At 45.4% G+C, this 13,340-nt stretch overlaps 1 protein-coding gene across 1 annotated transcript in view; it reads right to left on the reverse strand.

Annotated features, from left to right (window-relative positions):
• Positions 1 to 959: 959 nt before the first annotated feature.
• LOC138799475 (mannose-binding protein C-like) overlaps positions 960 to 13,340 on the reverse strand; it is a 64,993-nt gene continuing 52,612 nt past the window's right edge. Inside the window, exons 4-7 of the mRNA XM_069980706.1 lie at positions 8,970 to 9,005; positions 4,082 to 4,129; positions 3,434 to 3,508; positions 960 to 1,378 (exon numbers count right to left, since the gene is read on the reverse strand). Of these exons, the coding sequence (XP_069836807.1) occupies positions 1,005 to 1,378; positions 3,434 to 3,508; positions 4,082 to 4,129; positions 8,970 to 9,005 (533 nt within the window). The 3' untranslated portion in view covers positions 960 to 1,004. The remainder of the gene's footprint in view (positions 1,379 to 3,433; positions 3,509 to 4,081; positions 4,130 to 8,969; positions 9,006 to 13,340) is intronic.

The raw sequence follows: 13,340 nt of genomic DNA on the forward strand, positions 1-13,340 counted from the left end.
ATCAGATCGGTGCTCTATTATAATGGTCTGCTGCAGACCATGTGAATAGATTGCCGAGTCGGGAACAGCGTCGGAGCGATGCTGAGCCCCGGCCGGCTCAGTACAAGTGATATCCCCTCCGCGATCGCATCGCGGGGGGGAGATCCCCCACTAGACACCAGGGACAGGGGGCACAGCTGCTATTCAAATGCAGCTTTCAGCTTTGACAGCTGCATTTGAATAGTTAATTAGCCGTCTGCCGGCCAATACCCGCGGTCCCTGGCTGCACATAGCAACCGGGGACCACGGGCTGCAGAGAGGGCTCACGCCGGGAGCCCTCTCTGTTTACACTTAACGGCCGCATGACGGGTAAACCCGTCATGCGTCGTCAAGAGGTTAACTCTGTAAACGGCCATAAGCAAAGACAAAGACTTATCTGCCTGTATCTGCAAAATTACAAAATAGTGATAAGTATGCCTTTAAGGCCATGTGGAGGGGGCAGAACGGGGGGCGCAGACTCAGAGTCTGCACGATTTATCTTTTGCTCCGGCAAAAGATACGCCAAAAACCTACTCCACCTTTCAGGTGGCGTAGGTTTTCGGCCGTGCGCACCGACGCGCACGGGATTTATGTAGAGGCAGTCCGCCTCTACATAAATCTCCGTAGCACAGGAGATGCGGGGACATTTTTAAGTCCGGCGTAAAAAACTAATAAATGTCCCCCATAGTATACACTCTGTCCGGGATCGCTAGCGGACTCAAAAAAAACTGACATGTCAGTTTTCCGCGGCAGCTATTCATTGAATAGCAGCCGCAGAGAACCTGACAGGTCACACAATGGAGCGTGTGGCTTCGGCTCCACGATTCATTGTGTTTAGCGATGAATTCAGTTGCAGGTGCACACGGATTATAGCATGGGGCAGAGCCTGTGCCACCCCCACATCATAATCTTGCATGGTGTAAGAATTGCTTAACCAAAAGAAATAGATATGTTACTTTATTGTAGATGTTCTATTTGTTTGTAATTCATGAGGAAAATTCACAGATAAGCAATCGTTTAAGATCACATGGTACATCATTCCATTTGCCACCAGACAATATTTCAACACAATCCTCGTTGCCATGCTGGTTAGGTTCCTTTGGATTCCAGTTTGAATATGTAATTTTTTGTCCATTTGGACTTTTAAAAACACCTTCTGTTTCCAGGTCATTAATTCCTAGGAATGCATTATTGTTGTGCACGATTTGTGCCACAGCTTGGTTTTCTTCCGCATTTTGTGGTGAAGCAATATGACCTCCAGCTTTGTTACATATGGCTTTTGATGCATCATAAGTATGTGTTTCACTATTTGTTAGAAATAGTTTAGTTCCAGAACTGGTTCCTTTGGTAAAAAGCAGGGCTGTAACATACAAGAGCAGAGAATATTTCTATTATTAGGTCCTAATGGAACACGTCCCTTTTCATCATACATGTCAAACCTGATAATTTTGCAATCACATTTTTTTTAACTGAAAGCCTTAGGCTATGTTCTTACAGTTAGTTTGGTTGTTTTTTGGGTTGTAAAACAAAATTAACTATTTTATGGGACAGTGGTAAAATCTCGTTTTGTTCTCACACATCTTCATTTTACTGCCATAATTGTTATGGCCAACAAAATTCAAATCAAAATCAAAGGGTATACTGTTAACAAGCTTATGTCAGAAACACAGTCACAAGGGAAGTACAAGGTCAGGCTACAAGCCAAGGTCTGAAAACAAGCAGAGGTCAGTTACACAGGATTTGGGAACACAGGATAAACTATGGTAAAGTCAGGCAAGCCAATACTATCATGATCTGCTATGGACTATCAGCTGCTCATTTAAATCTCCCGCCACTGATTAGTATGGAGCGCCTGCCAGCTTGTGATTGGCACAGCTGCACTTCTGTCTCTGTCCACTGATAGGCTGCTTATCTGGAGTATTAGCTGGCTGGGAGCATACAGGGCTATCCAACCGCCCTTGTTGCAGCAAAGGGGACCAGGTAAGTATGTGACAATCCATCTGTGCAGAATAAAATGCTTTTATTTTCTGGTTGATGATACTCACCTTAACCAACGCTTTCTAGTTTCCACTCCTGTTAGCCACTGCCATCTTGTCCACTCCTCTTGTGTGCTCTAGCAAGCAGCCATTGGCTCTCTACTCTAGCAGTCACTCTTGTGGCTGCAGCCAGGAACATCACAGAGCATATACTTTATATATATTTTGTGCGTAGGGGAGGGGGGCTCCTTTTTTTTGGGGCCCCCTGAATCCTAGCTACTCCCCTGCCGCAGAAATCTTTAAGTGTAGTTTGTTTTTCTTTTGTTTGTTTTTTTGCAGAAATCAATAGTACATGCAATTTTAAGAAACTTTGTAATTGGGTTTATTAGGCAAAAATGCCATTATCTGCATTCAAAAAGACTTTCCCCAGGTCGCCCCTCCCTCCCTCCCTCTCTCATCCACTGCTCATTATCAGGAAATCTCGACTGTTTTACACAGTCGGGCCTTGTTTGTTCTATGCAAAGGGGAGGGGGAAGGAGGAAGGAAGGAGACTAGTCAGCAGCAAAGAGCAAAGAACAAAGGATTACACAGCAGGGAGCTGTGTGAAGCTGATATTCAGAGGTCAGAGAGGTCAGTGCTGACCTCAGAGGAGATAGCCTGGTGATGTAGCTGTAAATTAACTCTTTGTTGACCTGTTTTGGTGCCTCATCTCTCTCAACCCCTCCCCTCTCTATAGACAATCATGAAGACAGAAGGGAGAGCTTCAAACTGCTTTTTTATTATAAAAATGCATTTTGTTATAATGATCGGCTGATCATTGTCTCTATTCCACGGAGCGATAATCAGTTGAATCGGGCCGATTCGGCCAATTATTGCTCTGTGGACTAGGCCCCTAAGCCTGGGCTCCCCATCCTACTGTAACTATGGCAGCACAAGCGTGGTGTTCATAGTACAGGATAAATAATGTCATATTACCCATAATACCCCTTGTGCAAAATCATGGTAAAAAAACAGCACATTTTTTGCAAATTATTGCAAAATTGGAGCGAGGAGACAATACACACCTAAAGTAAAAGTCTGTTTTGGTGGCCATGGGCGCCCCAGGAGCTCAGGGCTCTGGGCTACCTCCTGAAACGGACCTATTATAATCCACTACTGTGTCCAACTGTCTAATGTGCATTGTGGTCTCCCGACTCTCTAATAATAGATGATGCTGGTGGAAATAAAGGTTGGGCATGTTGGATATATTCTGACTGATCCTTTTGTTTTTGGAGGGGTAAGCTAGCCCCAGAGCAGTCTGTCTGCAGTTATCCTTCTCCTCTCCATACAAAGGAATGGAGGGAGAAGTAACTGAAGGATTAACTGTTGGACAAACAAATGTTCAGCCAGCAGTTATTGAAAATGTATCCTAACTGTGGTGCCATTTTAGCTTTACAAACCTTTCTTCTGGGTGGCAACAATCTTCTGCAAGCTTTGCAATTGTTCTTCAATAGATGATAACTTTTGTTGCAGAGCTGAGTATAAAAAATAAAAGTTGACACAAATATTGTTAGATCAGTTTACATTACCTAGTGCTATTTTGAGTTCAGGAAAGAATAAACATGGGCAGATTTATGGCAAATGTCAACTGATCATTCAGCAACTGAAATGCAGGGGTCTGATTGGTTGTTATGGGAAACAAAGTCCGCTTCCCTTTTTCAAGCACGTGTGTCCAGGGTGGGTTCTTACACCACTCCTGGCCATCGTGACAAGTGCCCAAGTACTATACCAACAAATAACATCTAACCCTGGGCCACGGCATTTCTGCCTTTTAATCATCCTTGGACAGGGAGAGGCTGAGGGGAGGCAACGGCTTATAGTGTGCTATGAATTGTTCTTTGACCAGTGAACAAAGATATGTTTCTTCATTAAAGAAAGATTTATCTCTTCGCCATGAGACCATTTTAACATTGTCAGCAGTTGGAGTATAGAATTCTAGGTGACAGATTAATGATGCTGCAGGACTGACAGATTCTGAAAATAGAAATGACAGAATGTTTGTTGTACAATAATTAGTCTCAGTTATGGCGTGCTTGCTTACTACAAACCTGATATTGCACTACTGTCTCCTTTGTCCCCTTTTTGACCTGATATTCCTAGTAAAAAAAGAATATATATGTTATCTACATAATCTCAAACCGAAGATGTGAAATTACCTGAGGTAGTTTATAGGTTAAGCTATTAACATAAGTTATAGTAAAAAATCAGTAATACATGGTAAGGAACGGATTTGCTTCTACTTGCTGTACCATAAGGATATACAGTATCTCACATTTCTATAAATAGTTTATTATATCTTTTCATAGGAAAAGACTGAAGCTATGACACTGTGATGCAATGTAAAAAAGTCAGTGTATAACAGCTTGTATAACAGTGTAAATTTGATGTGCCCCCAAAATAACAACACAAAGCCATTAGGTTATTAGGTAAAAGTGGCAGAATTACTGGGGGAAAAAAATTATGATGTTGATGCTATAAATTGTAAGTAGTAGAGATGTGAAGCGAATCCAGCAAAGCAAGATTTGCTGCAAATCAAGACGTCAATTCGCTCTCTTCTGCAAAGCAAATTCCTGCCCATTAAGGCCCCCTTCACACGTCCGGAAAATCTGTCCGGATTTCCTATCAGGAAATCCGGACGGATTTCCGGACTCATAGACTAACATTAGACACGGACACCCTTCCGGATTTTTCCGGAAGGGTGTACCGTTCCGGAAAATAGGACCGGATTTTTTAGATCCTGTCCTATTTTCGTCCGGAAATCCGGCACGGACGCCCCCATAGAAGTCTATGGGAGCGCCGGAATCACGGGCATTTTCCTGATGTATATCAGGAAAGTGCCCGCGATTCCGGACTGGTAGAGAGCCAGCCCCGGCCGCCGTCCGATCACCCGCACACCCCCATCCCCCCCGCACCGCACCGCACACGCTGCCCGGCACTACAGATCCCCCCCCCGCCGCCGCCGCCGCCGCCGCGTAACCCCCAGTGCCGCCCCCGTCCCCCCACCCCCGCCCCCGCCGCATCTGACCCTTTCCCCCCCCGTCCCCCCCGGGAACTCACCACCGGGCCGCCCGCCGGATGCTCCACACCTCCGACCGCCGCCGCTGCCCGGACCTCAGCACTGCACTCTGACCCGGACCCCAACCTCGCGGCCCCGACAGACCGGGACAGGTGAGATTACCCCTTAGGACTACTACTCCCACCATGCTCTGCTGGCAGGCCATGATGGGAGTTGTAGTTCTGCAGCCTGTGGCCATCCAGGTTGCAGAAGTACAACTCCCATCATGGCTCTGCTGGCAGGCCATGATGGGAGTTGTAGTTCTGCAGCCTGTGGCCATCCAGGTTGCAGAAGTACAACTCCCATCATGGCTCTGCTGGCAGGCCATGATGGGAGTTGTAGTTCTGCAGTCTGTGGCCATCCAGGTTGCAGAAGTACAACTCCCATCATGGCTCTGCTGGCAGGCCATGATGGGTGTTGTAGTTCTGCAGCCTGTGGCCATCCAGGTTGCAGAAGTACAACTCCCATCATGGCTCTGCTGGCAGGCCATGATGGGAGTTGTAGTTCTGCAGCCTGTGGCCATCCAGGTTGCAGAAGTACAACTCCCATCATGGCTCTGCTGGCAGGCCATGATGGGAGTTGTAGTTCTGCAGCCTGTGGCCATCCAGGTTGCAGAAGTACAACTCCCATCATGGCTCTGCTGGCAGGCCATGATGGGAGTTGTAGTTCTGCAGCCTGTGGCCATCCAGGTTGCAGAAGTACAACTCCCATCATGGCTCTGCTGGCAGGCCATGATGGGAGTTGTAGTTCTGCAGTCTGTGGCCATCCAGGTTGCAGAAGTACAACTCCCATCATGGCTCTGCTGGCAGGCCATGATGGGTGTTGTAGTTCTGCAGCCTGTGGCCATCCAGGTTGCAGAAGTACAACTCCCATCATGGCTCTGCTGGCAGGCCATGATGGGAGTTGTAGTTCTGCAGCCTGTGGCCATCCAGGTTGCAGAAGTACAACTCCCATCATGGCTCTGCTGGCAGGCCATGATGGGAGTTGTACTTCTGCAGCCTGTGGCCATCCAGGTTGCAGAAGTACAACTCCCATCATGGCTCTGCTGGCAGGCCATGATGGGAGTTGTAGTTCTGCAGCCTGTGGCCATCCAGGTTGCAGAAGTACAACTCCCATCATGGCTCTGCTGGTAGGCCATGATGGGAGTTGTAGTTCTGCAGCCTGTGGCCATCCAGGTACACGGGTACCTGTGATTTATGTTGGCATACTAGACAATATTATCTCATCAGGAAATCCTGAAGGTTTTTCCTGATGGTTTCCTGATGGTAAAAACGGATTACTGTCAGGAAATCCTGATACTATCCTGATGACATTTAAGGTCTCCTGATCAGGATTTCCTGACAGTAAAAACTGACACGGACGTGTGAAGGGGGCCTAAGGAAAATCGAAAAAAAAAAATGGAGTCTGGAGTGTCACTGGGCAGGAGAAAGGGATTGACCATAATCCCTTGCACCCATCCAATCTGATGCAGGCCCATTGTGATATCAGCACCTCTATATAAGGTGATTAGTTTCCGGAGGTGGCTAGTCGGGTGTGTGTGGAGGAGAGAGCAAGATCACAGCATGCATTTAGAGCAGAGCAGGAAGAGACTAAGGGTCCATTTACACAGAAAAATTATCTGACAGATTATCTGCCAAAAATTTGAAGCCAAAGCCCGGAATGGACTATAAACAGAGATTAGGTCATAAAGAAAAGCCTGAGATTTCTCCTCTTTTCAAATCCAGTCCTGTCTTTGGCTTCAAATCTTTGGCAGATAATCTGCCAGATAATCTTTCTGTGTAAATGGACTCTAACAGAGCAATATAGCGACAGAGAGGTGAGGATAGGAGGGCTGATTGGGGGTGATTATTTGTTGGATATGTCAACCAAGTGCCCAGTTTACCAAGTAACTGGGTGTCTATGAGGGCCAGTGAAGACACAGTCCATATTGTTCACTCATAAAACACAGCAATCACTGGGCTCAGGGAGATCAGTGAAAGAAATCCAATGGAGTACTCACTCAAGAGTCTCCCTCGATACATTGCCCCCTATAAATTTAGAGACATGGAATACCCGCTAAAGACCAACGGGAAAAAGATTCTTCCTCCACAGGGATAGCGCAGGTATCAGACTGTCATATGGGGGGAGAGAAGTGGAATTCCCAAACAGTTTGTTAAGTAAACAGCCTTAATAAACTAAATTCATTTCGTGCACCATGAATGGGCACTCCAAGAATCATTGGATGTACATTTTGCCATATTTGTTCAATGGCTTCATTGAATCACTAACTGTTGGGAAAATTCCTTAAAAATATATCATAAAGAATTGCTATATTATGCTTTTAATTAATATGCTTTATATGAAATGTGCTTTTTGTAAGGGAGGCTGAGCAGGCAATAAAGATGTGGTCACTTGCTCAGACTGACAGTTTGAGAAAGAGGAAGTTCCCTGCTTATCCTCCCAACTCATCAGGTTTGTGATTGGCAGCTCTTAACTGTTCTTAACCACAAGACCTTTTCTTAACCTATATAACTGTTGATGACATTGTATGGGGCACACATCATTGAAGCAATCCCACCGCCTGTGATGTCTCCCTGCTAGCAGGAATAAACATCTTCCTATAACCTCGGTGTGTGGTCCTGATTGGTAAGAAAGAATTTTCCTGACACAAACCCCATGGCAGATTCTTGGGTGCCCCTTCATATGAAGAATAAATCATCGATAAAGCATTTGTAGTACACTATATGGTTATCCAAGTTAATATCCTTGTAACTAATTAAGGACACATGTAACCAATTAAAAAAACATGGCTCCCTTTATAAGTGTGGAGCAATAGACAGACTCACATAATTTTTATGCTTACTTAGCTGCTGAAGAAAGAAATAATGAAAGCTCTAAAACACGCTCTACACCTCTAATTGAAAATGGCCAAATTGCGCCCAAAGTGTCAATATTTTGTGTGGCCACCATATTTTCTTTATTTGTAAAGCGTGCGGAAGGTAAGAGTATGTTCACATCTCGTTTTTCTCCACATGTCGGGCTACACGTCAGGAATAGAGATGAGCGAACCTCGAGCATGCTCAAGTCTATCCGAACCCGAACTTTCGTTATTTGATTAGCGGTGGCTGCTAAACTTGGATAAAGCCCTAAGGCTATGTGGAAAACATGGATATAGTCATTGGCTGTGTCCATGTTTTCCAGACAACCTTAGAGCTTTATCCAAGTTCAGCAGCCCCAGCTAATCAAATGCCGAATGATCGGGTTCGGATGGACTCGAACCCAAACCCGGTTTGCTGATCTCTAGTCAGGAATCATAGAAAAAAGGATGCGGACATCCTTAAGTCTAGTAGATTATTATATAAGAGAAGCTTTACTAATATATATTGGTAAAAATAAAAATATAAACATATAACATATGTCAAAAAGCCACATAAATTAAAATGGTGTACACCAGAAAGGAATCAATTGTTAAAAAGAAGAGTAACATATAAAAAGATAAATGCATGAACAATGAAACAAAACAAAAAAAGTGGGTGAAAAAAAAGATACAAATAATGGATAAAAAATGACTAAAAAAAACAAGCCTAAAGAGCTCATATAGTTCATATGGATGTTATATAGAAAGTATTCTCAATGAGGGATTGTTAATCACTCTTTAACATCACCCATATCAACAATGTTCTCAAATGTGCTGAGGATCTAAAGGCCATTTTATACAGGGTGGTCATTAGAAGAACTGCTTATTCTTGTATTCTCTATAATAACAATGGAGTGTATTTTCTTAGAGGCTTGCATTATGCCATCCCTCCATTATTTATCCTAGAAATAATAAACGGTCGGCTGGGTGATGCATGTCTAAAATGTTTTGCTTTATGTTCATAAGTAGACACTGTTACACATACCTGGTTCGCCTTTCTCTCCCTTTAACCCAAGTGATCCTGAAAAATAAGGGTTTTTATTTTTAACAAAACTGGAATATTATGAACTCCACATACAGTACACTGATCAGCCATAGCATTAAAATCAGGTAGCGTGAGTATGATTGGTTATCTTGTGACAATGGTGCCTGTCAATTTTTGGGATATAGACAGTAAGTGAAGAGTTGGTATTTCCTTACAGCAGTATCCTCTTTCAAGAGAATAATGTATCTTACCACATGTTAGACTTGTTCATGAATGGCTTGAGGATCAGGATAGATTTCAATGTGACAACTTGGTCTCCAAATTCCCCACTTATTAGTCTTATCATCCGTGTCATGTGCTGGGAAAGTAAGACTCTGCTTCACAATTGAAAGGTCTGCTGCTTTTATTTTGGGATCAGATACTACATGACACCTTCAAACGTCTTGTGTTGTCCAGGCCTTAACCAGTCAAAGCTATTCTGGTGGCACAAGAAAATTGGCCCAGATTTATCAAAGTGTGAAAGACATACACTGGTGTAAACTGCCCACAGCAACCTTTTGTTTCATTATACCAGGGAGGAAAGCTGAGCTGTGATTGGTTGCTGTGGGCAGTTTACACCAGTGTATATTTTACACCCTTTGATAAATCTCCCCCAATATGTTATTGTTATGGCTTTTTAGGCTCTTCCAAAACCTCAAAGTCTTCATAACCTAAATGTCAGTCAAAACCACTAAAAATTTAACTCAAATGTTGTGAGGATCCAAAATAATAAAACATAACTTTTTATAATATTATAAAATAGTGCGAACAACAGAGTGAGCTCAAAATCGATTAGATGTAGGATAGAAGTATGTGGTCCGGATATATTTGAGTATTATGTCTCAGGGAGATCACCCTGTTATAGTTAAAGGGTCCTAGGTGCATTGTACACTAAATGCATTATGAAGATCGGAATACATAGGGGGGATTTATAATTTATGGCCCAGTATACACCAGGCAAATGTTGTAGGCATGCACCTCCTAAAGCTAACAGTGTTCTTACGGGTGAGCTAATCTTGTGTTACTGTCAGAGAGACATCATAGAGACACATCAAAAGTTCTAATTGGTCCGGAACTGAGTGTTTACACCGTGACTGGTTGTGACAACGAGCTGGGAGAAAACCACACTAAGCGCAGTCCACTCCCTGCTCTGTGTCAGTGAAATCAGGCTCATCATGTGACACACTCAGACCCAGACCATTCAAAACCTTTGACATGTCTCCATGATGTCTCTATGATATGTCAAACGTTTTTCCAAATGACAAGTACACTTTAATGGCACTATTTGTAAGGGCCCTTTTACACAGGCTTACACAGAGAGATTTATCTGACAGATTTTTTAAGCCAAAGCCAGGAATGGATTTCAAAGGAGGAGAAATCGCAGTCTTTCCCTTCAAAGATCTGTAAGATAAATCTTTCTGTGAAAACACACCTTTATTATAAGCAATGAACTTTCCTAGAAATGCCAGCGATCAGCTGACGAGTGGAAAAACGGACGCTCATCAGCTGACTGTATCTTTTGACAATCGGCCATGTAAAAGAACCCTTGCTATAGGAATATAAGTCCTGTACTGTGAATATTAATCACTTCTCTGGCTTCAGTTTCCTCTTATCAGAGACCTTTTTATTGCAGCAGACAGGTTTAACCCTTACACTGCACAGAAAACTGGTTCATGAGCTGCAGGAATAAAGACAAGTTACTGATAAGGAGAAAGTAGGGAATCCAGACACAAATCCGTCCATCCATCCATCCAGATTCTGACACTGCACTGCCCCACAGTGATCCCCTTCACACACATACATACCTCCCAACTTTTGCAAAGAGAAAAGAGGGATAGCGACCATAGCGACCCTCCATAGCCACGCCCCATTACAACCCTCCATAGCCACGCCCCCATAGCAACCCTCCATAGCCACACCCCCATAGCAACACTCCATAGCCACGCCCCCATAGCAACCTTCCATAGCCACTCCCCTAATCACCACATGCTGCTGACTGAATAGTGCCCTATACAGTATCCAATCCCGCCAAAAATGCCCTATATAGTATCCAATCCCCCATTATAGTGACCCACATAGTATCCAATGCCCCCATATAGTGACCAACATAGTATCCAATTCCCCACATAGTGCCCCACATAGAATCCAATCCCCCACAGAGTGCCCCACAAAGAATCCAATCCCCCACATAGTATCCAATGCCCCCATATAGAGCCCCACATAGTAGCCTATGCGCCCATATAGTGCCCCACATAGTAGCCAATCCCCATATAGTACCCCACATAGTAGCCAATACCCCATATAGTGCCCCACATAGTAGCCAATCCCCATATAGTACCCCACATAGTAGCCAATCCCCATATAGTGCCCCACATAGTAGCCAATTCCCCATATAGTGCCCCACATAGTATCCAATCCCCTCATATAGTGCCCAACTTAGTAGCCAATCCCCATATACTGCTCCACATAGTAGCCAATGCCCCCATATAGTGCCCCACATATTATCCAATCCCCACATAGTGCCCCACATAGTAGCCAATGCCCCCATATAGTGCCCCACATAGTAGCCAATCCCCCATATATGCCCACATAGTAGTCAATCCCCCCATATAGTGCCCCACATAGTATCCAATCCCCCATTATAGTGCCCCACATAGTAGCCAATCCCCATATAGTGCCCCACATAGTAGCCAATCCCTCCATATAGTGCCCCACATAGTAGCCAATCCCCCATAGAGTGCCCCACATAGTAGCCAATCCCCCATAGAGTGCCCACATAGTAGCCAATGTCCCCATATATGCCCCACATAGTAGCCAATCCCCCATATATGCCCCACATAGTAGCCAATCCCCCATATAGTGCCCCACATAGTAGCCAATCCCCCATAGAGTGCCCCATATAGTAGCCAAACCCCCATAGAGTGCCCACATAGTAGCCAATGTCCCCATATATGCCCCACATAGTAGCCAATCCCCCATATATGCCCCACATAGTAGCCAATCCCCCATATAGTGCCCCACATAGTAGCCAATCCCCCATATATGCCCCACATAGTAGCCAATGCCCCCATATATGACCCACATAGTAGCCAATGCCCCATATATGCCCCACATAGTAGCCAATCCCCCATATAGTGCCCCACATAGTAGCCAATCCCCCATATATGCCCCACATAGTAGCCAAGGCCCTAATATATGCCCCACATAGTAGCCAATCCCCCATATAGTGCCCCACATAGTAGCCAATCCCCCATATATGCCCCACATAGTAGCCAATGCCCCCAAATATGCCCCACATAGTAGCCAATGCCCCCATATATGCCCCACATAGTAGCCAATCCACCATATAGTGCCCCACATATTATCCAATCCCCCCACATAGTAGCCAATGCCCTCATATATGCCCCACATAGTAGCCAATCCCCCATATAGTGCCCCACATAGTAGCCAATCCCCCATATATGCCCCACATAGTAGCCAATCCCCCATATAGTGCCCCACATAGTAGCCAATCCCCCATATATGCCCAACATAGTAGCCAATGCCCCCAAATATGCCCCACATAGTAGCCAATGCCCCCATATATGCCCCACCTAGTAGCCAATCCACCATATAGTGCCCCACATATTATCCAATCCCCCCATATAGTAGCCAATCCCCCATATAGCGCCCCACATAGTAGCCAATACCCCCCATTTGTGTTGCCCCTGCGGAAAAAACAATAAACCAGTAACTCACCTGTCCTCCGGTCCCAGCAGCTCCTCTCCCGGCAGAGCGCGCACTCCCGTCATCCTCCGGGACGGGCAGGGGGGTGTACAGACACTGACTGTGCCGGAAGTGATTCATGATAGAGGCTGCAGGTCACTTCCGGTACAGTCAGTGTCTCTGTACCCCGCTGCCCGCCCTGTGCGCACTCTGCCGGGAGAGGAGCTGCTGGGACCGGCGGACAGGTGAGTTACTGGTTTATTGTTTTTTTCGCTGGGGCCACATATAATGCGGGACACGGGGGGCCCTTCCGGGACCGCGGGACAGCACCCCGAAAACGGGACTGTCCCGCGAAATCCGGGACGGTTGGGAGGTATGCACATACATACATACATACATACATACATACATACATACATGCATACATACATATTCAGGCCCTGACACTGTCCTGCTGTCTCCCACAGTCAACCCCCCCATGTGTGCACAGGGAGGAGATGATTGTCAGCGAAGCCCGGGGAGTTCCTGATGCTCTGCTCTCTCCTCTCACCTGCAGCCACAGCCTTGGAGTCCAAGCCTGACGGCCCTACACCACTCTGGGTCCTTGTGCAGCCAGATTGCTGCACA

Source organism: Dendropsophus ebraccatus, chromosome 8, assembly GCF_027789765.1.
Source record: "Dendropsophus ebraccatus isolate aDenEbr1 chromosome 8, aDenEbr1.pat, whole genome shotgun sequence".
NCBI lineage: Eukaryota > Metazoa > Chordata > Amphibia > Anura > Hylidae > Dendropsophus > Dendropsophus ebraccatus.